The sequence below is a fragment of the Alosa alosa genome, chromosome 5, assembly GCF_017589495.1.
Source record: "Alosa alosa isolate M-15738 ecotype Scorff River chromosome 5, AALO_Geno_1.1, whole genome shotgun sequence".
NCBI lineage: Eukaryota > Metazoa > Chordata > Actinopteri > Clupeiformes > Clupeidae > Alosa > Alosa alosa.
In genome coordinates, this window is record NC_063193.1 from 19,969,043 (window position 1) to 19,994,675 (window position 25,633).

At 42.4% G+C, this 25,633-nt stretch overlaps 2 protein-coding genes across 3 annotated transcripts in view; both read left to right on the forward strand.

Annotated features, from left to right (window-relative positions):
- The window catches only part of agpat9l (1-acylglycerol-3-phosphate O-acyltransferase 9, like), a 5,632-nt gene extending 189 nt beyond the window's left edge, over window positions 1–5,443 (forward strand). Inside the window, 13 exon segments of the mRNA XM_048244287.1 lie at window positions 219–380; window positions 575–641; window positions 2,132–2,207; window positions 2,209–2,427; window positions 2,539–2,613; window positions 2,809–2,898; window positions 3,156–3,249; window positions 3,341–3,456; window positions 3,875–3,930; window positions 4,022–4,107; window positions 4,222–4,350; window positions 4,532–4,611; window positions 4,744–5,443. Coding sequence (XP_048100244.1) covers window positions 237–380; window positions 575–641; window positions 2,132–2,207; window positions 2,209–2,427; window positions 2,539–2,613; window positions 2,809–2,898; window positions 3,156–3,249; window positions 3,341–3,456; window positions 3,875–3,930; window positions 4,022–4,107; window positions 4,222–4,350; window positions 4,532–4,611; window positions 4,744–4,855 — 1,344 coding nt within the window. The 5' untranslated portion in view covers window positions 219–236 and the 3' untranslated portion in view covers window positions 4,856–5,443.
- A 3,276-nt stretch (window positions 5,444–8,719) lies between these two features.
- Window positions 8,720–24,818, forward strand: tnksb (tankyrase, TRF1-interacting ankyrin-related ADP-ribose polymerase b). 2 transcript variants are annotated; one of them, XM_048243570.1, is made up of 28 exons: window positions 8,720–9,226; window positions 9,480–9,704; window positions 10,079–10,174; window positions 10,837–10,873; window positions 11,342–11,417; window positions 12,323–12,343; window positions 13,801–13,895; window positions 14,412–14,478; window positions 14,662–14,848; window positions 15,202–15,323; window positions 15,457–15,548; window positions 15,781–15,859; window positions 16,148–16,319; window positions 16,728–16,807; window positions 16,972–17,117; window positions 17,521–17,686; window positions 17,886–18,105; window positions 18,383–18,492; window positions 18,796–18,984; window positions 19,398–19,635; window positions 20,069–20,151; window positions 20,411–20,531; window positions 20,822–20,919; window positions 22,797–22,871; window positions 22,996–23,101; window positions 23,273–23,459; window positions 23,584–23,740; window positions 24,394–24,818. In XM_048243570.1, the coding sequence occupies exons 1-28, from the start codon at window positions 8,767–8,769 to the stop codon at window positions 24,478–24,480; spliced, it is 3,792 nt and encodes a 1,263-aa protein (XP_048099527.1). In that variant the 5' UTR covers window positions 8,720–8,766; the 3' UTR covers window positions 24,481–24,818. The 2 variants fall into 2 exon arrangements, with proteins under 2 accessions (XP_048099527.1, XP_048099528.1); XM_048243571.1 differs by lacking the exon at window positions 12,323–12,343.
- Window positions 24,819–25,633: the final 815 nt, after the last annotated feature.

A 25,633-nucleotide genomic window follows, 5' to 3' on the forward strand; every position in this document is an offset into this window, starting at 1 on the left:
CCATTTCTAAACTGTGGGAGTTTTAAGTTGCGTGTGTGCCCTTGTCGTACCTGTCCGTCAGTCAGGTGAATATCGTGTACATGTTTGTCAGTGAACACGACTTCCTGTCGTCAATGTAGTTTGAATTAAAAACGTGGATATCAGAGAGTGGCAACATTTCCGTTCTGTAGCCTACACCGCACAGTGCTCACGCCACTTTGTTGTTGTTCTTTGGGCAGGCAGAGCGTTCTGGAGAAATGGAGGACTCCTGGGGTACAGTGATTTCGGTGGTTAAGGTGTGGTTCTCATTGGTAGTGGGGCTCATCATGCTGCCATCCATGTTTGGTCTCTCCCTGGGGATAACAGAAAGATACATGACGATCTTAATCAAAACCTTGAAGGTAAAAAGAAACTACCCCAGCTGAATGTGAAAGTAAAAATGTTTACTTAAGGTGGCTATAAGTTTACTATTTGTTATTATGCTGCTTGTTAGAAGTGTGAAGAGGAAGTGTCCACATTATTATATCCACATCATCACAGTGTTTCACGATCAGTTACAATGAACTTTCATATTGGGAAATATCTTTTTTTTCAGTGGGCCACTATGAGAATACAGAAAGGAGTCCAGGAACAAGAAACACTGAAGGCCTCTCCATCTAATGGTGAGATCATGCAAGGACAGACATACACATACAAGTAGTTGGGAACTTGAGAGGAATCTTTTTCTTAGCTGGTGAAGGAGGGCTGCCCAACTGTGTGTTGTCCTTCCTCTTTTTTGTTTAGATTATAGCCTAATACCTTTGCATTTTTGTTTGAATGGAAGATATCAACCACTCATTTACTTGCAGGACTTAAAAACTGAATTTAAAGTTTAAAAGGATGTATTTGTGATGTTGCACATGTTGTGCAAGCTAACCTCAGATGGGGAAATCACTTGGTCATAGGCACATTGTCTATCGTGTTCTTGAGGCAATCATTCCTTGCGTAAGATTTGCCTGTCTCTGAAAGTCTTCTCGGACTTTGGTCCAAATCTAATCAGTTACACCCTCTTGGTGGTTGATTGGCTCTTCTTCTTGGCTTGATTGAGTGTAATTTTCTGTCTCAACACTGGCACAGTAGGTCACAGAGAAAAGGGGTCATCGCTATCAGTTTACCCATCTCCTCATTGTCAGTTATCTTTCATCTTAACTAGCCATACAGGGGCTATGCGAAGAAAGGGTTCTTTGTTCTCTCATTATAATTATATAGTGGTGTAATCAATAACCTAAAAAGAAGCAATTGGTATGATGCAAAAGGTATACAATTGTGAGATTATATTTCATGCGCATCATTGCATAGTACCACAGACACAGGCACCCATTTCAGTCAGGTTGACATTATCATCAAACTGACTGAATGTTGGGCGCTAAGATTAGATCTTCTAGAGCAGTGTTTCTCAAAGTGTGGTCCGGGGACCACTGGTGGTCCACAAGATATCCCAAGTGGTTCGCGAGCAGACGTGGTAAAATATAATATAGATGAGTTGTTTGCAATATTGAACCAACTAAATGTATGTAAATTAAAACAGTTCTGGAACACTGCCTATGTAAGCTATGCCAGTTTAAATCATATGAATCCTCTGACACAATAACCAAAGTGCAAAGACAATAAGCAAGGTGGTTCAGTGAGTAGGCCTTGTGTAGGCTAATATACTGTTGAAGTAGGTCTAATCTTTTTTAGCTAGGTGGTCCGTGCGTTTATTTTTTATTGGTTAAGTGGTCCTTCATCTGAAAAAGTTTGAGAAACACTGTTCTAGAGAGTAGAGTTGTTGTCCTAAAGCTAATATCTTCTTTGTAGAGTTGTAGTTGTTGTCCTAATACTAAGATCTTCTTAGTAGAGTTGTAGTTGTTGTAATGCTAAGATCTTCTTAGAGTAGAGTTGTAGTTGTTGTAATGCTAATGTCTTCTAAGAGTAGAGTTGTCGTTGTTGTAATGCTAAGATCTTCTTAGAGTAGAGTTGTAGTTGTTATAATGCTTCTGGCAGTGTCTGTATTCAGGAGCAAGCTGAACATAAACTGTGCTTTCTTCATATGATGGCAGTCATCATCATGCCATTGCATAAGACTTGTGCCATCTGATTATGATGAAAACGTGGTTGTTGTCCACCCCTGCAGGAATCATCCAGAGGGACGACGGCTCCATGGAGCAAGAGATTGGGGAGCTGCGGCATGGCCGACCGAGGACCCAGGAGGGGGGGCGACTTCACCCTCAGCGACGTCTTCTACTTCAGCAGGAAAGGCATCGAGACCATCGTGGAGGACGAGGTCACCCAGAGGTTCACGTCCGAGGAGCTGGCCTCCTGGAACCTGCTGACGCGCACCAACTACAACTTCCAGTACATCAGCCTGCGGCTCACCATCTTATGGGGAATGGGAGTCATGGTGCGCTACTGCATCCTTCTCCCTCTGAGGTACGGGGTCCTCTCCACTCTCCAGCATCTTGCTTCCCATCCATTTTCCCGTTGTTCATTAGTTGTTGATTTAGCCTCATCATCCTAATCTGCCCCTGTTTTTTATTTCAGAGTTACCCTGGCCTCTATTGGTCTAATCTGGCTGGTGATAGGAACAACACTGGTGGGGTTTTTGCCAAACAGCAGGTAATATTTCAAATGGGCATGAATCACAAACAAGGCTGTCATTATCTTGAAGGTCAACTTTCTAGAGAGTTTCATTACCTAGTTATGCTTCTGTCTCAAAGTGTTATTGTGTTCTGTGTGTGTGTGTGTGTGTGTGTGTGTGTGTGTGTGTGTGTGTGTGTGTGTGTGTGTGTGTGCGTGTGTCTGATTTGGCAGGGTGAAAAACTGGCTGAGTGAGCTCGTCCATGTCATGTGCTACAGGATCTGTGCAAGAGGCCTTTCAGCCGTTATCCACTACCACAACAGGTGAGGGGCCCAAGGGATCTCCTGTACTACAGAGCAGACAGTCCAGCATGATATCAAATGACCTAATAGTTTCTATGATGCAAATCATAGGCAGTGCACATCTTATGAAAAGATTTACAAATCGTGAAGTTTTCATCACTAGTTTTGCAACATGAATGAGAAAGCCAGCATAGCATTAATTTACAGTGATATTTCCTTTACATTCTATAATAATTCAGAGTTGCCATTTTTTTCCGCTTGTATGGTATTCTTCACAGAGAAAACAGGCCCAAAAGAGGTGGACTTTGTGTTGCTAATCACACTTCACCCATTGATGTGGTCATTCTTGCCAATGATGGCTGCTATGCTATGGTAAAAACAATTACATTTTGTTGCTGCTGATTTTAACTGCCTATATCACATCTACCTCATTTTCATTGTTTGATTGTGCCTTAATCCTCAGGTTGGTCAAGTCCATGGTGGTCTCATGGGAGTGATTCAGAGGGCTATGGTCAGGTCCTGTCCGCACATCTGGTTTGAGCGATCAGAGATGAAAGATCGCCACCTTGTGACTCAGAGGTAATATGTCAGCAATTTCACTCCAGCTAGATAGATAGATTATAGATAGCTAGAATTGTTGTCTGGTGTATCAGAAACAGCAGATATAAAGATAGCCATCTTTACAGCTGTGCACAGATAAGATACATGAAAAATACACAGATAAGCATGAAAACACACACACACACACACACACACACACACACACACACACACACACATACCTTCAACCAGTACCTTAAGGCTTAAGTAATAGGGTTAGCCTTTAATCAATAATGAAACTATAATTGTACTATACTATATAACTGTAATTTATCCAATATTTAAATTAATTTAAATTTATTTAATTTTTATTTAGATTAATGATTCTTTCTGGTAGTTTCAGATCAGTTGATGTCTGACCTTGGTCATTTGTGTTTGTTGTGTCTTGTGCCGGCAGACTGAAAGATCATGTGAATGATAAGACCAAGCTTCCCATATTGATTTTCCCTGAGGGTAAGATTTTTTTTAAGGACATTTACTCAAATATACTCCCTAATTCTTCAGTTGTTCGAATGAGGCATGTTTTGCTCCTTGGTATCCACAGGAACATGCATCAACAACACATCAGTCATGATGTTTAAAAAAGGAAGCTTTGAGATTGGCGGCACAGTCTACCCAGTGGCTATAAAGGTGAATACATTCTCTTCTGTTCACCTTGCCTTTTGAGAATTAATTCATTTAGACTATTTTATTGGGCTTGCGGATACCTACCTTCATTTACATAGCAGTATGCTCTTCTCATAGTATGACCCCCAGTTTGGTGATGCCTTCTGGAACAGTTCTAAGTACAACATGGTGAGCTATCTGCTGAGAATGATGACAAGTTGGGCTATTAAATGCAATGTCTGGTATCTTCCTGCCATGGCCCAAGAGGTAAGTTCATATGAATATCATAGTAATTACAATTTTACATTTATGTATGTTTGTATTTATTTATTTATTTGTCTATCAATTAGCTATCGTAATGCTTTTTCTTGATGATATGATGATTATAGGAGAACATACACAATATTTTATCCTCAGACTAGATAAGATTTATTTTTTGTTTACACAGGAAGGAGAAGATGCAGTTCAGTTTGCCAACAGAGTCAAATCTGCAATCGCTCACCAGGGTGGACTGGTAGATTTATCCTGGTAAAAAATAAATACCAATCATTCTTTCATCTTTTCATCTTTTACTTCTTTTACTTCCCACTTTAATGGAATGATATCTGCTCCTGTGTGTTTGTTATTGGTTATGTCGTCATGGTGTTTTGTGTGTTATAGGGATGGGGGCCTGAAGAGAGGGAAAGTGAAGGACACGCTAAAGGAGCAGCAGCAGAAGATGTACAGCAGCATGGTGGTGGGGGACGACAGCAGCGGCAGTGCCAGTGACTGACCTTTTTCCGTTCCGACTAAAAAGCCACAGTGTCCGAAAGCATGTTAAGGGCGGAACACACCTCCCTGCATTTGATTTAACAAACACCACCCTGAAGTCCAATGAAAGATACAGTATATTGTTTTTTTTGTAGTAATTCCAACTGCCCAGTAGATGGTATCCAAAGGTTATGACAACATTTAAAGTTCCATAACCCACCACCTGAATGAGTGAATGGGCTCATTCGACTTCTTGCAGTGCTGCGCAAGTCTGGCTGGTGGACGACAGCAGCGGCAGTGCCAGTGACTGACCTTTCTCCGTTCCGACTAAAAAGCCACTCAGCAATCCCTCTCAGCATCTGAAAGCGGAACACGCTTCCCTGCATTCATTGCAAAGTGAGTCCTCTGCTGCTGGAATGGAATATCGTGCCATTGTCTGGGGAATGGAGAAGATTCATAGGGGACTGAATCACAGACTCCCTTTCCTTTGATTGAGAGGTGTTATCCTTGATATTCAAGAAAGAATGAAGCACAGCTCAGGATTGTCATGTATTGTGTGTCCCCATTGCAGAGTCTTTTTAAAATAAAGTGTTCAGCACTCCGAAACAGATATGTAGTTTTCTTTGCTATTTTTATGCAGCTGAATGTGCAGAGGAAGTCAGAGGAACCGCAAAGCAGTTGCAGTTGTATTTTCAAGTGAAAATAATGAGATCACTGAATAAGATAATGAAAATGAGATCACTTTCTAGTGATCACTGAATGAGATACTGAAAATGAGATCACTTTACTCAAAATTTTTCTTTTGGTTTAATGTCAGTTCACACAATACAGAGCTATTTTTTTTGCTTCCTTTAAAGGCACAATAGCTGGCCTTGGTACAGAACATGGTTATGTGAGTATATCATTTGGTTTATCAAACACCACCCTGAAGTCCAATGAAAAGATACAGTATATTGTTTTTTGTTTTGTAGTAATTCCAACTGCCCAGTAGATGGCATCCAAAGGTTATGATGACATTTACATAAAGTTCCATAACCCACCACTTGAATGAGTGAATGGGCTCATTTGACTTCATGCAGCGCTGCACAAGTCTGGCTGAATGTGATGCTGGATTTAACACAATGCATGTTTTTATTGTGCAAAAGTCCAGAAAGTATCATGTTCAGCCAGATGTGTACGGCACTGCATGAAGTGCATGCAGTTAGAATAATGACATTATTCACAATAGAATTCACAGTTAGAATAATGACATTATTCTAAGTTTGAGGATAGGCTAGACATTTTCAAGAATTGGCACACATATTATTTACTTTCATTTGTTATTCCAGAGTGAAGTTAATACTGTTTCTGGTTTGTGTGTGTGTGTGTGTGTGTGTGTGTGTGTGTGTGTGTGTGTGTGTGTGTGTGTGTGTGTGTGTGTGTGTGTGTGTGTGTGTGTGAAACAGAGAGAGGGAGAGAGAAAGAGGCATTTAGAATTATTTGTTGCAGTCATGAAACATAAAATGGGTATGGGGACATTTGAAAAGTGTCCTTGTCCAAGTCTAAAGAATGGCACACATGGGAGATTTCTTGGAGCCTTCTTTGCCAGACTTCCTGCCAACCTCAACTTCCTCTTTGCTCCCACGATGGTGCAGAGCAGTCTCCTCTGTCAATGCTAGAATTAAACACATGCTATTGTTATAACCAACTGATAGTTGGCTTTTCATTTACATTGTCATTTAGTTATTGTGTTTTAATTACAGCTTTCATGTCATTTTTACATGCCATACTGCAAACATACCAAAGAAGAGGCCTATCTTTCAAAACAGAACAATAGCACGGTATCGCTGTACAGATGCAGTAAAATAACCTATTTTAGGGTAGGTGTTAGCATTTACCTTTTGAAAGTGTATTCATGTTGTCTCCATCTGGACCTGAGAGACATGATTGGTTTTGATGACCCTGTTGTTATTTATATATATAAATAAAAACATATATAAATGTATAATATAAGTATATATAAAAAAATAATTACATAATTACATATTGAAATCAATTGTAAATCAGCTAGACAAAATAATTTGTCATCCATTTGTAGCCTATACTTCTTACCACTAAAGTGTCCAAAATGTCCTTCCTCCTTGTTTTTGGAAGGGTTTCCAAGTATCTGTTTTTTAAAAGAAATCATTTCCATCCAAAATCATCATCATAATCATCATTTTATTTTATCATGATCATCATCATCATCACCACCACCACAAGCCAGTAAAACCATAACTTCCCAGTTTGGTTTCAGATTTGGTTTGCAGAAACAAGGGTGTTATCATAGCAATGTAGATGATAGAACAACTTACACTAAAGTTACAGCACAAAATTCTGACATTTTCTATGCTGTGACAGGCACACTTTAGGCTCTAAATATGTTAAATTCACACAAGTTTTTTTTGTCTTCCAGAAAATAAACAGATGTTTAATTGCAGAAATAAACACACATAACACACCCAGAATCAAATATATGTATCTTGTCTTGAGCCACTTACATTTTCAAATAAGAATCAGCTCCGATTTTCCCTGATGCCCCTGAGGATATTGGCATTTCTGCCCTCTAGGGACTGCTACATACCAACATCAAAGAAAGCAGAGGTCGAGGAGTAATGTCAGAGGAGACAAAAAAAAAAAAAAAAAAAAAAAAAAAAAAAACTTTTGTCAGAGTCACTTCTCCTGTTTCTCACTTCTCCGCTCAGGCAATGTGTCACAGTTTGGCTGTCCTGTGCTGTTTTCCTGTGCTGGTTTGTTGTTGTCACCCTAGCAACCAGGAATACAAAGACAATGGTTCATTCTAAGCTGCCAGTCTTTCAGAGCACAACCTGCCTTGACACAGTGCACTGGTTAATGATTATGTTTACAGGATCTTGTTTTTGAAATGTCATTACTCTCTAAAGCACTCCAACATACTGTTCATGAAATGTTCTATAATGCAAGTGCAAGTAGATTGGTTTCATTCATGGGCTTTGTTCAGCGTTTGACTTTAATCTGTATGACATGAGGCATTCATGAGGACTACCCTCAATGAACCTCTGAGAATAAATAAAGGTCCTCATTTTCAGTGAAGCCGAGATGAAGATAAGATAATAAGATAACCTACATAACATTATAGAGGAGGAAGGGACTGAGGCCAGGGCTTTAAATGAACAAGCAGTAGCATTTCTATATATCACATAGTCTAGAACTGGCATGACCCTCATGTAGCCTATACAATTATTGGGTTGACAGTGTGTGACTTGGAACTGAGATGGCCATATCTTGGTATGATTGAGCGGTATGGCATAGGAAATCATCACTTCTAAAGGTCACTCAAAGTTTTAACACACTTTGGCCTTCACATGGTTCTACCACATCAAATGCAATTTAATTCCAATAGAAGATGAGCAATAGGAAATTTAAAGCCTAACCCCCACAGGCAGTAATGTCTGTTGTAGGTTTAAACAAAATGTTTTGTCTGCTCTGAGTCACTTGATATGACCATTCAACATGTCATGCCTATGCCCTGGGTTCTCAAGGACACACCCCACAACAAAACCATGGACAAGGATGGGACAGTGCATTTCAAAATATGAAGTGATTTCCTACTGATAATGTTGCTGCATGATAGGACACATGAGAGAGGGAGAGTCTAGGCTACTTTTACACTTTAGAAATAGAATATCTTTTATAATTAGAGAGAGATTCATGCTAGACAACTATGCTGCACACTTTTCTTAAAAAACAGGGCATGTCATGATAATAACGATTATGAATATTTTCCTTTTTGATATTTGATGTCAAGCGCAGGATAACAATGCACGATACTGATCCAGTAGTGTGCCAAAGGCTTTCGTGTTTATATAAGCTGTTACGTATTTCCGGTTCTGTATTCTTCCGCTTATCGCTGACACGCAGATTTTACGGGGCAAAATGGCCGTGTCCCGTAGATCATCACAACAACAGCAAACTACGCTACAATCTCCGCCGAGAAATGCTGTTATTTCAACCCCTCCGGATTCTCCCTTAACCGTAGTAGGATCATCGAGTTTGGTTTCGACTGACGGTAGTCAGGAATGCAGCGGCAGTATGGAGCCAACGCCAGCCTCTCCTGAAATGCCCACTACCACAACGACGGCCCTCGCTAGCCCCCTCTGCAGCAGTAGCAGTTCCCACACAAACATCGGCGGGGCTAGCAGCTGCAGTACGAGCCCGGGCTCAGGAGCCACCAGCCCGGGGGAGGGCGTCTGCGCTACCGGTGGAGCCTTCCGAGAACTCTTCGAGGCCTGCCGCAATGGTGATGTCTCTCGGGTTAAGAGACTTGTGGACTCTGTGAATGTGAATGCCAAGGACATGGCTGGGAGGAAATCTACGCCGTTACATTTCGCTGCAGGTTTGGCATGAACGCGTTCTTTCATGTTTGTAAATATCTGCGGTGCGAGGTGACCAGCTAATGGGCTAAGCTAATATTGGTTTGCCCACAGCAACATTTTGATATTCATACGAAGAAGCTCATAGAATAATTGTGTTAAATAGTATTTTCCGATTTTATGCGTTTGTAAGATTTAATGCGTTTGTTTTTGTCAGATTTTTTCAAGCGTGAATGCCATTGTTATTCTAATGGCTGGCTTCTGGTCCTCCCACAGGCTTTGGCAGAAAGGACGTGGTGGAACACCTCTTACAGACGGGTGCCAACGTGCATTCCCGTGACGACGGTGGTCTGATCCCCCTTCACAATGCTTGCTCTTTCGGTCATGCTGAAGTCGTCAGCCTGCTTTTGTGCCAAGGCGCAGACCCAAATGCCCGGGACAACTGGAACTATACCCCTCTACACGAGGCAGCCATCAAGGGCAAGATAGATGTTTGCATCGGTAGGGTTTGGCACACAGTACAGCTGTATGACTATATGGATACATACCACTGATGATTAAATGCTTTAATTCCTTCATTCATTTTAAACTGACATAATATAAACGTTATTTTTTGACAGAATATACGTTATTATTTGACAAAATATAAACATTATAGGGTGACACTTTCAACAAAAGTAACATGACATATTTTGCACTTCTGTGCATGAGTGTGGCGTTGTTACTGCAGCAGCAGCCCCTTTTGCGACACTGCCTTTTCGCATGCTCTCTTGTACTGAGTCTGCTTTGAGGCTTTTCCACCCCCTCCCTTTGCTGAGGTAGCGGTTCTGTGTCGGTCCGCTGCATTGAGGCGCCTGCTTGTGTTTCTCTCACAGTCCTGCTTCAGCATGGAGCTGATCCCAACATCCGCAACACTGACGGGAAGTCTGCCCTGGATCTGGCTGACCCCTCTGCTAAGGCCGTGCTCACTGGTGAGTGCAGTTTTTTTTTCTGCCTAAACACACTGTTGTCTGATACAAGCAAGAAATCAAGTGTGTTGTTTAATGTATGATTATAAAAAGCATGCCATAAAGTGGTCAAGAATTAAGTGTTGGTGAGGGGAGGTATATGATGCAGAGGTAGTGCAGGTGTAAAAATTACTTAGACTAGAAACACACAGTAGCAGTTAAGGAGCAGTCTGTGATTTTACCGGTAATCTTTTTGTCAAATTCAATGAATTGCCAATCATGGCCCTCTTGCTGTCAATTCCATTCAGTGTGTTTTGTGTTCTAATGTTTGTACAATGTTTGCTTAACTCTTTAAATGGGGAACCAAGAAGTGGCCCGGGCCGAGCCATAAACAGTCCCAGCCGATCAATGCAAAGGGAGGGATGGAGGCTAATTTGTTTTTCTGTTGAGCTTAAATGTCAACAACCTTTTCTTAAAAAACAGGTTGCAGACTACATCTCTAGGTAGAAATACTGTGAAGCATTGGTTCTGTAAAATCCCACTCAGTGCAACAGGGAGTGTCACATTTTAGGTCATTTTATAGTTATTTGTGCCTACAATATTCCATCTCTAGTGAAAAACATGCTTCTGCTCATAATTACTTGCTAGTTGTCTGATTTGATTTTTTGTGTTCTGTCCTGATCTAGGGGAATACAAGAAGGATGAGCTTCTAGAAGCTGCAAGGTGAGTGCAGATACTAATCCTGTAAGTTCTCTGTGTTGGCAGAGCTGTGTGCGCCAAGCAGAAGGTTTGGGACCTGACCTTTACAGACAGGGACTCACAGTCGTGGCTATGAAAGTTGGCACGAGATTAGTACTGAAGGAAGGTTATGTTATTAACCCTGCTCAGGTGTACACTAGCTGATTGTTGATGGGCCTGTATTTTGTAATACACTGAAAGGGGCTTTGCATTTGCCACCATTTGACATGCACACCTCACAAAACATTCAAGCAAAACATCTCTACTAAAGCTGTTAGGTTCATAACTGAAAAAAAAAAAAAAATCACTGGTTATTTTGAAGACAATACTGAGAGAAAAGCGATGCTTAATCTCGATCAGTGGCTTCATGATCTCTGAGTGAGTTGTGGATTACTGTGGTTGCGCTGGTCATCCGCTTTCCTGATCGGTGATGCATGTCCTGCTTTTGTTCAGGAGTGGAAACGAGGAGAAGCTAATGGCTTTGCTCACACCGCTAAATGTCAACTGCCATGCCAGCGACGGGCGCAAGGTAAGACCCTAATTAAGCCGTGCATCCGCACACTGACTGCAGAACAGCCGCGTGAACTTTGTAGACTATGTTTCTTCTGCACCAAACAAATAATCCAGTTGTTCAGGATTGAAAAGACACAGCCCTCTGTAAACCCTTTCTCTGCAGATAGCAGTTTAATGCCATTATCTTCAGGGATATTTCCATCAGTACACCTAAACAATAGCATCACTCATGAGTAATTTTGAAAAGTATGTGGCTGTGTTAAGGTTTAGATGTTTGCCTTTAATATCAGGGTTGCCCTGCGGCTGTTCATTTAATTTATGCAAGGTTAGATATTCCACTGATGTAAAATGTGGACTGGGACATATAGCAGCCATGGCCTAGTTGAGGTTAGGCTTCTAGACCATGCTTGTTTTGATTTGGGTCAGACTTTACATTTCTGCTCATTATAGTCTGATCTCTGTAATAGTTACCATCATATCTTTTCTCAGATGCTTTAGCCAAGGCTATTGCTCTAAGTGGTTGCGTTCTTTCACTGAGCATGTTATCCCCAGTCCTCCTCACACAGAGATAGATAGAGGGAAACTAGCCTACTTAACATGTGGTTGATGTGTTTACATGAAGCTCCCTGAAGAAATGCCAATGGCTAGATTAATACTTAGCATTAGGCAGCTTTTAATAGTGATGATAGTACAAATGTTACCCATTAAAGGTTTTGGTGGTTCATGGCCTTTTTTTTTATTTCAATTGAAATGACTGATTAACAAATGATAGCTGATGGTTATAAGTAATATATTTTGTTGTTTCTATGAAATACTGAAACTGTTAAGACAAACATTATAGGAATCCTCACAGTTGATGGGGCAAATGTCATTTTGTAATTTTTGTTTTGTGTCTCTTATTGTGGCGAAATTGTCGATCAGTCAACATCACAAAAAATGCTGGTAAGTTGTATTTTGAAAACAGCTTTTAGATTGATGCACTGATTGTGTTTTTTTTTTTTTTTTTTTTTTCTAAATTTGCCCCCCTCCCTGAGCTATCACATTTAATTGCACAGAATCCTGGGCCTTTTTTCCCCCCATTCCTAGTCACTGTCCATGTCTCTGCCAGGGTCCCCATTTTGATGTCTGTCTGGTTGAGATCATGGTTGAGATGGGCAGGTGCTGAATTTGAGATGTCCTATTTATACCGGCGTCCGGAATGTTCTGTTTCCTGCTTTTTGACAGCGCTCCGTCCTCTTTGCGCCGTTCACCCTTCAAATCCCCCCTTTTTTAACCACTGTTAATGTTTTTTTCACTCCTATGAGTCTGTTCTCTGTGATTAAATGGATGCATGCTTTAAGTTCTGCACCTGCACTCTCTCTTGAGTATTTCCAATCTCTTCTCGGCTGCTACCATTTGACTTTCATTCCTCATGGCATGGAAATGTGTATCCAGTGACAACTGCAATTCTCACAATAGGAAATGTCATCACCTATTTGCTTGGACCATCATCCGTATGTGATAATGACCATTTGCATTTTGGTGCTGAATCATATTCTGCTTGTGTAACTACAGTCTCATGCCACTAAACCATGAGATTCTGCATTGTGTTTTGATTTCTGTCCACTCTGGTCATGTCTCTTTGCATGCGATAAGTGGAATCTTATGTGTGGGTGAATGCCTGACACTCTCTTTCTTGTGCAGTATGTACTAAACTTTGCCCCTTTTTTAAATTGTGGAACTGCATTTTCTCTAACACTGTGTTTGGCTGAAGTGTACTGTACAGCTCCCCAGACTCATTTATTCGTGCAGCACCAAGATAGGTTTGGTAAAGAAGTCTTCTACTGAAGATGCATAGAGCTCAGAGTGACTCACATCACTTAATCACATGTCGTTTAGCTGCAGACAGTGGTGGAGCTCTTTAACGGGTTAACGTTGGCCTTTTACAGTGTGGTTTTGTCTTAAAGCGGGCTGCAGACAATTGTCCGTTAGTTGCAGATGAACCAGAGTGCCCTCGAAGCAGCACAAGCATGTCTGCACTCGGGTCTTAAAATAATGGGCGTCTCACTTCAAGGCGGATTGAGGACGCTGGCTGGTTGCCAGAAAGGAACAATTGAGAAAGCTTGGCGCCCTCCCTCATTCTGCTACACTCCCACACACACACACACACACACACACACACACACACACACACACACCCTCCCTCCCTCTCTCCAGGGCCATCGTTAGATGCGTATTCACAGCGAGCTGCCTTAGTTGCCCTCAGCCAGTGAGCATCACAAGGATCATGAATATTCAAGTCTGATGATTGTGCCTCTCTCTCTCTTCCTGCCCTTCCTCTCCCGACCCCCTCCCCTGCCCACCAACCTCTCCCTCCCTCCCTCTTTCTCCCTCCCTCTTTCTCTCTCTCTCTCCCTCAGTCCACCCCCCTCCACCTGGCGGCAGGCTACAACCGCGTGCGGATCGTTCAGCTCCTGCTGCAGTACGGTGCAGACGTCCATGCCAAGGATAAGGGGTGGGTGTCTGTGTGTGTGGGTGCTGATACTTCTGGCACTACCATTGTCATATGTGTCAAAATGTCAGATGCTGCTTCTTTCAGCCATAGAGTGACTCAAGCATTAAATAAATTGTATTGATTATTTAAATGCCTTAAATATATGCATATTATAAATATTGTGCCTTTATCTTATTTCTGTAATTAAACAAATAATAGGAAGTAAATGTATTTATCATAGTTGCACTTTTATGAAATCATTTGGACTTGGATAGAGGGCACTGACTTTTCCAGCGTTCATACACAGAACAAACGTATTAAAAATGAGACTGCTTTGAAGAGGGGGGAGGGCGAAAAAACACCATAAATTAGAAAGGCAGACTTGTCTCCTGTGGGGAGGTGTGTGTGTGTGTGTAGACTTGAGGAGGGTGGGGGGGCTGTTGAGTTTAGGAATTTCAGATTCACTTATGTTCCAATTGTGTTGCTCCACTGAAACGGGGCTAAATTATTTACATCAAAAATTCTTTTTCACCGTAGTGGCCTGGTTCCCCTTCATAATGCCTGCTCCTATGGCCACTACGAGGTGACAGAGCTTCTTCTGAAGGTAAAAGACTTTTTTTGCATTATATCGATCATTTTGTCCAGTAGTCCAATACCAGTAGTCTTAGTACTTCATTGTGAGAGTTGCCTGTTTTAAGTGTTAAATCCATATTTTTAGCATGCAATGTTACCATACCCAGTGTCCTTGCTCTCACCCCTGATGTTTGATGGTGTTGTGTCTCTTCAGCATGGCGCTTGCGTGAACGCCATGGACCTGTGGCAGTTCACCCCTCTGCACGAGGCAGCCTCCAAGAACCGCGTGGAGGTGTGCTCCTTGCTGCTTAGCCATGGTGCCGACCCCACGCTGGCCAACTGCCACAGCAAGAGCGCTGTGGACATGGCCCCCACCGCCGAGCTCAAAGAGAGGCTCACCTGTGAGTGAGAGCGACCGCACACATCTCACTGTTATTTCAGTATATTTATACTTTCGCACTCTCTTTAATACACAGGGCTTAAAGTGTTCAGGCACCATGTCTGAATTCAGGCGTGAGCTGGTATGCTTAAGATTTGAAAATAAGCAATGAGACTACAGTATATATGACGTCCTCATAAATGTCTGATAACTTCATGCACAGACATTTTTATTGCTTTAAGCCCTGAATGCAGTCAAAGTTGAAATCCAGTGTTGCATTGAATAAAAAATCAATGCATTGCATTGTTGTTGTTTTTACCATGTATAAGAATAGATGGATTGGATGTTTTTTTTTTTCTTCTTCCACAATTCCAGATGAGTTCAAAGGTCATTCACTGCTCCAAGCTGCCCGCGAGGCGGATGTAGCCAAGGTGAAGAAGACTCTTGCCTTGGAGATCATCAGCTTCAAACACCCGCAGACGCACGAGACGGCGCTGGTGAGCTTTGCCTCCCATCTCCCCTCTCAAGTGCTTTTTTTTGACACTCCAATGTATTTGGGTGTGGACTTTTCCTTCACTCATTCACTGTTTTCTGGGGGTGGTGGTGTTGTCGTGTTGTGTTGTGTTGCAGCATTGTGCCGTGGCGTCCCCACACCCCAAACGAAAGCAGGTCACAGAGTTGCTCCTGCGCAAAGGTGCCAACGTCAACGAGAAGAACAAAGAGTAAGTCACACCATGACCGACAATCACAAATACTGTGTACTGTTGTTTTGGTCTCCTCTCTTGTAATGAGGCACTAACCGCTGCATCTCTCCTCTGTCCTGCTGCATCTCTCTTCTCTCCTCTGTCCTCCTGCATCTCTCCTCTCTCCTCTGTCCTGCTGCATCTCTCCTCTGTCCTGCTGCATCTCTCCTCTGTCCTGCTGCATCTCTCCTCTGTCCTGCTGCGCTCTCAGCTTCATGACCCCGTTCCACGTGGCCGCTGAGAGGGCTCACAACGATGTTCTGGAGGTTCTGCAGAAACACGCTGCTAAGGTACCACCCATCAGTCTGACATGCTAGTGCATATGAAACAACACCAAATGAATTGTGGAAAATGGATCCATCATATGCAAGGAGATATACCCTTTAAGCACTATTCCTTATGACTAAGAGTGTAGCATTGTGGCTGTGTAATGCTGTTGTGGTGTTGCCAAAATGGTGTTGGTATTGTCTGCACATCCATCCTCATTTTCCCCATCTCGCGTGCGTGTGTGTGTGTGTGTGCGTGTGCGTGTGCGTGTGTCTATGTGTATGTGTGTGTGTGCGTGTGTGTGTGTTTAGGTGAATGCCCTGGACACTCTGGGCCAGACGGCGCTACACCGCGCGGCTCTGGCTGGCCACCTGCAGACGTGCCGGCTGTTGCTCAGCTACGGGGCCGACCCCGCCATCGTGTCCCTGCAGGGCTTCACTGCCGCCCAGATGGGCAACGAGGCCGTACAGCAGATCCTCAATGGTAACCTGTGTGTGTGTTTGTCTGTGTGTCTGTGTGTCTGTGTGTGTGTGTGCGTGCGTGCGTGGCTGTTATTATAAGATATTGGTCTATTAACGGTCATGGGCAGCCATTTGGAAGTGATACTGTTTCTTTTACCCACAAAGATTCTACTTGGCAGAGTCTGAGCTCAGAACACTAATTTGATCTTATCATTATTTTATCTAAGCTTTGAATCCAAATGGCATTTATATTTGTGTGTTGTCAGGACCGTTAATAGATCTGTAGATTCTCTCAACATCAGTAATATTAATATCAGACTTGCATTATCAGTAGCCTACATTGTACTGTGTGTATTTACTTATCAATATTTTATGTTATCAAGATGTTGTATTTCATTTCTGTATTGTTATAATTGGGGTTTTTTTGCAGAAAACATTCCCACTCGTAACTCTGATGTTGACTACCGGTTCCTGGAAGCGGCTAAAGCTGGAGATTTGGATACTGTGAAAGTAAGATTTTTGTTTGTTATAAACAGAAGGTTCTCATTAATAACACATATAAATGATGGCACGCATTGTCCAGTGTTCATTAAGCATAGCTCTTTGACTGCGTAAACTACGCTGAATCATGACTACACAGAAGTTCCCTATGCCTCTTTCCTCTCCACCTGCAGCAACTGTGCTCCCCCCAGAACGTCAACTGCCGCGATCTGGAGGGACGCCACTCCACCCCCCTACACTTTGCTGCTGGCTACAACCGGGTGGCGGTGGTGGAGTACTTGCTCCAACACGGGGCCGACGTCCACGCTAAAGACAAAGGGTGAGCCTCGCATACTCAGTGCTCCTGGCTGAGGAGCCGTGTTGTGCTCTGTCATGAAGTACAGCTCTCATATGACTGTTAATGACTGCTAGATTGATAATCCATGTTGAGGCTTGTGGACTTTGATGACTTGGTATTGATATCCACACATTTTAAATGACTTAGCTTTACAGTAATTTAATCAAGTTAAATATTTAATGGCAGTTCCTCATATTCTTGCATTCCCTGGCTTAAAGTCAAACATATGACTATGGAAAATAATGCCAAAAATAATAAATAATAATAGTAATATTTTTTGAATATTATTAGCTGAATATCATTTGAATGCATTATTTGTAGTATGATTGGCTGATATAACCTTATAATAATGCAGTTTAAGTATTGATTTATGATTTTCCCCCAGTGGTCTGGTCCCGCTGCATAACGCCTGCTCCTATGGTCACTATGAGGTGGCGGAGCTCCTGGTCAGGCACGGCGCGTCTGTAAATGTGGCCGACCTGTGGAAGTTCACTCCATTGCACGAGGCCGCAGCCAAAGGCAAATATGAGATCTGCAAACTGCTGCTCAAGGTTGGCTCCTCATGTTAATGTTGTTGTTTTTTATCTTTTAATGCTCCTGTTCACCTTTACTATATTGCACATTTAACATTGTATTCAAAGTAATATCCTTAATGAAATTTGTTGTGTCATTACTGTGCTGTCTTCAGTATGTTTCAATGTATTTGACTTTAGAGCACTCTGATGATATCTCTCTTTTGATCACGTTCAGCATGGGGCAGACCCGTCCAAGAAGAACCGGGACGGAAACATGCCCCTGGACATGGTGAAGGATGGGGACACGGACATCCAGGACCTGCTGCGCGGTGACGCCGCCCTGCTGGACGCCGCTAAGAAGGGCTGCCTGGCCCGCGTGCAGAAGCTCTGCAGCCCTGAGAACATCAACTGCAGAGACACGCAGGGGCGCAACTCCACACCGCTGCACCTCGCAGGTAAGAGAGATACCTGCAAACACCTGAGACACACACACACGGGCACACGACACACGGGCACACACACATGCACACATTTTTGATTTGATATTGTGTTTTTTTTGCATCATTTTGTGAATTGTTTGGGATATACCGGTATTTATAAAATTTCCCTCAGGATAAATAAAGTATCTAGCTATCTATCTAGCTATCTATCTATCCATCCATCTGGGTTGAATGGTATGGATTTCTTGGTTGAATAGTTGACTCAACTTAACTTGGCTAATTCTCTTTGCAGCTGGCTATAATAACCTGGAGGTGGCCGAGTACCTTCTGGAGCATGGTGCAGATGTGAATGCACAGGACAAAGGAGGACTCATTCCACTGCATAACGCTGCATCCTACGGGGTAAGTGCAGAGGCTAGCACATTCAGAAACACTGTATGTGCAGTGGACTGCATGCATAAAATGTTCATCTATTGTTTATTTCTCTTGTAAGTTAGTGTAAATTTCTTATGTCTGCAGGTGTTTGCTAAATGTACTCTGATCTGTACAAAGGGAATGGTCGACACAATGAAATAGTTTTCTTTGCAAAACATATCACATTTGTTCCACCACTGTTTGCATTTTTGCTCAGTAAGAGAAGCTAACACAATCACAAGCTTTAACATTAATGTTCTTTCTAATGTTCTTCTCTCGTGTCTCCTGCAGCACGTGGACATTGCCGCCCTGCTCATTAAGTACAACACCTGTGTGAACGCCACGGACAAGTGGGCCTTTACCCCCCTGCACGAGGCGGCGCAGAAGGGCCGCACCCAGCTGTGTGCTCTGCTCCTGGCCCACGGCGCTGACCCCACCATGAAGAACCAGGAGGGCCAGACAGCGCTGGACCTGGCCACGGTAACATGAGCTCGCTCAGAACCAAAATACAATACAGCCACAACACTCTGCCTGATGAGACTGTGGAGTTATTGTTAGCCTGCTCTGCTCAACAGGAAACTGGTACTAGTACGAGGGAACTTGCTCACGTACACATAATGTGCCTTACTCATGGTTTCCGCATTGGTTGCTCAATGATTTATTTATTAATTTATTTATTTACAGCGTGAATCACGTTAAGGATTTACTGACTAAAAGTTTATTTCCATAGATAAATATTCACTCATTCAACCACTCACACACTGTGCTCAACCTCTCACTTAATGTATGTTGACACATACACTCTCACACTCTCTCTCTGTCTCTCTCTCTCTTGCGCTGTCTCTCTTACACACACAAACAAAGAAACTAATTGCTCTGATATCCCGTCTCAGGCTGATGACATCAGGGCCCTTCTGATCGACGCCATGCCTCCGGATGCGCTACCCAGCTGCTTTAAGCCGCAGGCCACAGTGGTCAGCGCCTCAATCATCTCGCCGGCGTCCACACCCTCCTGTCTGTCGGCCGCCAGCAGCATCGACAACCTGGCTGGGCCGCTTACCGAGCTGGCTGGGGCCTGCGGCTCGGGACCAGCAGACGGGGCCAGCGGATCTGACCGAAAGGAGGGAGAGGGTGAGTGACCAGAGAGAGAGAGCCAGTGTTTGGCTGGTTAAAGGGTATTATTTGACTGGAAAGGAGAGAGGGTTAAATGGTATTATTTAATAGGAATATATGTTTTACCTCAGTAAGGGAGTATTATGTTATTCAGACAGTTTCCAGTACATCCAGTACATTCCAGTACAATCCTAGACTAAAAGCTTCTTTACCATGGGGAATTTTATTGAAGTTTTCTTTTTGTTTTGGACTAGGCTTAATCCATGTATAGGAAACCTATCTATTATATTGTGGAGTATGATACTACTATGCTATTATATTATTATGGTGTGGAATTTGGTGGACTCGTTTATCTGACCTTTTAAAGCATTAATACAAATAGAATATTGATAGAGAATGCTATTCTCTCACAGTTAAGGTTGTTAAATCTGTTGTTTCATTGCTTCCTCAGTGGCTATGCTGGACATGAACATCAGTCAGTTCCTGAAGAGCCTGGGGCTGGAACAGCTGAGAGACATTTTTGAGAGGGAGCAGGTGAGGGGTCCAGTTTCCACCAGAATTTTTTTTCTGTTGTTTTATCTTATGTTATGATATGGCTTTTTGAGCATGTCCTTGTCCATCTCATTGGCTTAGGTCAAAAGTCGACACATTTAAGTCCAACAAGATTGTGATATGTATCAGTCTCAATGTCTTAACATTTCCAGATACGATTTCTATCCCCAGACTGTTTATTCTGGACACTTAACTCGTCCTTGCATGACATCTTGTGTCTTAACGCCTCCTCCCCCCTTAGATCACACTGGATGTGTTGGCAGACATGGGTCACGAGGAGCTGAAGGAGATTGGCATCAATGCCTATGGTCATCGGCACAAGCTCATCAAGGGCATCGAGAGACTACTGGGGGGTCAGCAAGGTAAAGGGCTGACCAGGGACTCCAGGCACCGTAAATGTGTCTGTTGTGTATGGAAAGTGTGGTTTTATCAGATAGTATGTACATACATACCATACATAACCATACATGTGCTGACTATCTAGTTGTACCTTAGTATTCATGAGTTGCATTTCAGATGATTAAGGGACGTGTGTATGGTTTTCACGGTTGCTATTTCATAATTGTCTGTACTGTACATTAGCATTCTTAAGATCATGCTTTTTAACGTTATAGTCATGTTTTCTTTTTTTCTTTTTAATTATTTTCTGCAGGTGCCAACCCGTACCTGACGTTCCACTGCACTAACCAGGGCACGGTGCTCATCGACCTGGCTGTCGATGACAAGGAGTTCCAGTCGGTCGAGGAGGAGGTTTGTATTTCCCCTCAATCGCAATGAAACTGACACCCCACCCCACCACTATCTCTTTCCAGCAGACAATTAGCATGTTTCCATCCAACTTCCTAATGCGCATTTAATCTATTTGAATAAGAAATCCCGGTTGGAAACACGTGAAATGCGCATCAAAAATCCTAATGCGCATCTATATTTGATTCGCTAGAGGGGGGTGGATTAACTCTCGATGCGCATAAGGTATAATGCGAATAAAGTTGATGGAAAAGGTTTATTCGCATCGTGTGACGTAACCTTCAGAGAATCTCAGCAATCTCTGGCGCTTCCCTAACATTAGGCTCTCTTTCTTGTTTCCGTGGAATAAAACAAACTGAATACACACATCGGTGCACAGTTGTTTTGCTGACGCTAAAATTTTCGCCAACAACTCTGTATTCGGCACATGTCGCAAGTTTATACAACTAGTGCAGTGCCCGTTCAAACATGGCATTCCTGTAGAAAACCTGTAGCCCAATTAGCCTACTACATGCCCGCAGGTTTATAGGATGATAGGGAAAAACATCATTCCAGCTAAGCATTCAATAATGAATAGTTGTCATAATATATCATATCATAATATATTAGCCTATAATTAATGTGCAGTAAGCAGAATTTAGGCATGACTGCATGTGACATTTCTGATCAGAATGGCATAACAAATGTTTTGAGTTAAGGCTAGGCCTATAGCTTATTGAATAACTTTCCTGATAGTGAAGACAAGCCATTTTGTGATTGTTTGACATTTGCAACGATGTGACTCAAAAGCAGTGTTTGGTAGCATAAGTTGCTCTGTCTGCCACTTGTTGTCTAGCTGTGTGGCACGTCTTCTGAAACGTTAAATTCGGGACTATTAGCCTATCGCTTGTTTCATTTTGGGACCTTGCCGTCGGAATTGTAGTTTGTTTATTCAAAGTCTCATGTCCAATGTAGCCTGGGGTATTCAAAGCGTCAGTTTATTGCACATACTTTTTATGTAATTTTGAATAGCCACTACCTACCCGTGTTTGTTGGCGTGTTGTTGCAAAATCCGCGTAATTTTATGCAAGCAAACATGCAGGGAGTCTTTATTGTTGAGGTCAGACATGATAATCAAACATCTTGCATTTTAACCGTGATTCAGTGCTGCCAAATCTCTGCTTATCCTCTCTCTGCGCAGTGCTGTGTGAGAGGGGTGGCTATGATAGAGTGGAGAAAGCCAACGTGTGCTTCTTTTAGCAATATATAACAATATGTTTTGCTTTTCTCATCCAAGCAACGTCAAACTATGCGCTGCACTTACTCATGCCAGTAGAAAGACACCTGTCAAGTTTGAAATTGAATGGACAAACCATACGCAGACAGACGTTCCTGCAATTTATGGATAGATGCGATGGCTTGTTTGTTGGGATAGGCGTCCGACAACGAGTACTCAGGGCAACAGCCGGGTCTATCATTTGGCATAATTCTTCAAACAATGACTTGCTGAATCTAAAGATCTCCACCCACTGTTGGTCAGTGGCAGAGCTGTAATCGGGCCTTAAAAGTTGTTCAGTCCCCAGGGCTGTTGTCACTTGAGATAAATCATGTCTCAGTGTTCATCGGTTTGTTCATGTGCACACCAAGCATGTTGTCAGTTGGCAGCAATCAAGTGATTAGCACACACTTAAAGGTTCAGTCCAAAACACTTTTTGTCAAATACAGCAAATTGCTCCTGACACTACTACAGGAGCAAGAAAGGCAGGAGTGTTTTTGATTGTCTGCTGTATTTTCGGAAATCGGAATCGCAAACTCCACCTTTTAATAGCACAGGAAAGTCCTCAGTGGAAGACCAACAGCAAGGCGTGGAGCCTCACTGAGGCCCATGTGCTCTTTTGCAGATGCAGAGCACAATCCGCGAGCACAGAGACGGGGGGAACGCCGGGGGTGTCTTCAGCAGATACAACATCCTCAAGGTACAACCCGCCAGGCCTGCGCCCTGTCTCCACATATTCCTCTACCAATGCGCTCACTTTTGTTTGTGGAAATGATGGTTTTGGCATTAGTATTGAGATGCCTTTGTTCTTGCTCCGTCTGTAGATCCAAAAGGTGGTCAACAAGAAGCTGAGAGAGCGATACACTCACAGGCAGAAGGAGATTGCTGATGAGAACCACAACCATCACAATGAGCGCATGCTCTTCCATGGTAAGAGATGTTTACATTTATATTTATTGGTATGATCGCGCACTGTGTGTATATAATATATGCATGTGCATTTATGTATATGTATGTACATATATATTATACATCACACAATATTGATTCACTCTGACAATAAGGACACTTATTGATGAATCTTTTTTTTTTGTCTTGTAGGATCTCCTTTCATAAATGCCATCATTCACAAAGGTTTTGATGAGCGCCATGCTTACATCGGAGGAATGTTTGGCGCTGGGATCTATTTTGCGGAGAACTCCTCTAAAAGTAACCAGTACGTGTACGGTATCGGTGGAGGAACTGGCTGCCCCACACACAAAGACCGTTCCTGCTACGTGTGCCATAGGTAATGCCGCCGGCCTCACCTGTACCTGCACTCTAAAGCTCTGCATCTGTGTCTAGATGTTATCCAACCTTGTCTGTCTAGATGTTATCCAACCGTGTGTTTGTGTGTGTTTCCTGTGGAACAGGCAGATGCTGTTCTGCCGGGTGACCCTGGGGAAGTCCTTCCTGCAGTTCAGTGCCATGAAGATGGCCCACGCTCCACCCGGCCACCACTCCGTCATCGGCCGGCCCAGCGTCAATGGCCTTGCCTACGCCGAGTACGTCATCTACAGGGGAGAACAGGTGAGTAACACTAGTGCTGTCAGTAGTGTGTGTGTGTGTGTGAGATGGATGTTTTTAAGGACCGAACTGTACAAAATTGTGTTCATTCAATAACTATGCCCTCAAATTCTTTACATTCAATTTAGTATTTGATAAGATTTGGTTTATTTATGATCAACTTATGCAGGATTAGTGAATACACTGAATAGTTATACTAACAGTGAATTCCCTCTGATTATGCTGTCATCAGGCATGTATTATTTTGTTTGGTAACTTTTGCACTGTCAGTGTTTATACGGATACATATATACATACATACATATTTTACCATTCGGTCGTTACCATACATATTTTACCATTTGGTCGTTACCATACATATATACATACATACGTATTTTACCATTCGGTCATTACCATACATATATACATACATACATATTTTACCATTCGGTCGGTAATGATCATCTCTCGTCTGCTCACCTTTATAGACTCTTTCAACAATAAAAACAAAAACAATGCTTGAACGTTCTATTTGGGCCCCAATCTACTTCCTCTGCATTAAGATAACATATGGAATGTTAAAAAGGAAGTCTTGTGGGGCCAACTATGATGCTGATAATGGAACTCTCTTGAAAGGGTCTATAAGGAATCTCAATGTGTGTGTTTGTTTGCAGGCCTACCCAGAGTATTTGATCACGTATCAGATCCTGAAGCCGGACAGCACCCCTCAGCCGCCAACCGGGGCGGAGCAGAAGTCCTAGTCTCTAACGGTCATGCAGTACAGCACAGTACAACCATTCAGTCTCGTTTGTTGCACAAGAAAAGTATGTGACCTTCACAAACTCAATTGACATTTGTCTTATTCATGGATATCCCCCATGTATGCATTAAGAATTTGCACTTTTGAACGATAGTTATTTAAGTCATTGGAAAGTAATTGCTGACATTTAATGTACATTTCATGTAAAGTGTAAAATGTCTTGTGTTTAACATTTATCATTTGAATTGTATTTTAAAAGAAGAATCTAATTCTTTTGGTTCTAATAATTTCTCAGATTTTTTTTTTTTTGAATAAACCTTGTTTTGTGAGTCCACACAACTATCAGATCAAAATTGTCTTGTGTACTGCAGCATTTTTATTTCAATATATAGAAATTAAATGGAACAAATCAGCTGATTTCACAGTAACAGCTAAAATACTGGTTAAATGAAATTCATAATTATTTTAACCTTATTTGATACTTAAAAAACATATTTAAGAGAGCACAAATCCCTTAAACCTTTAACTAAATGAAGTATACAAAGACTACAGTGTAGAAGTTCATATTGATTAAAATGGAACTATGTGACAGAACACCGATGTATCATATTTTAACACATTAATCCACAGTAGGTGTATCCACTCCTCTTAGGAGGGCTGTAGGGTGTTGGTCAAGCCTGTGCTGAGAGTTGCCGTTGTCCAGCTGTTCATGTTGTAATGGTGTGACCATAATCAACGGCATGTGAGTTGAAGCTGGAGATTAAGTTGTGGGTCTAGTTGTAGGCCTAGCTGTGGGTCTAGTTGTAGGCCTAGCTGTGGGTCTAGTTGTAGGCCTAGCTGTATTTGGATCTGGTAGTGGTACAAATACAATATGGGGCTGTATACCAAATCTATGGGGCATGGGCATAGGTGGTGGAACTGGTGGGTATCTAGGGTAATTTGCCATTGCATAGGGAAACATAGGCCGAGTCAGTGGCTGGTACAAAGTTGGCTGTTGAAAGCTAAACATGTTAAATCCATACATTGGATTTTGGTAGGGGCTTATATTAAATCTGTAAGTTGGATTGGGGTTAACATTATTGCTTTGCATCAAGTACTGTAGGAGCAGGTCCTGTGACAAAAGACATAAAAACACAACATTTTATGCAGAATTT

Coding starts and splice junctions, on each gene's coding strand:
- tnksb (XM_048243570.1), top strand. CDS start 8,767: ATGGCCGTGTCCCGTAGATCATCACAACAACAGCAAACTACGCTACAA. Junction 23,460..23,583: donor TCCTGCTACGTGTGCCATAG/GTAATGCCGCCG, acceptor CCTGTGGAACAG/GCAGATGCTGTTCTGCCGGG. Junction 23,741..24,393: donor TCATCTACAGGGGAGAACAG/GTGAGTAACACT, acceptor GTTTGTTTGCAG/GCCTACCCAGAGTATTTGAT.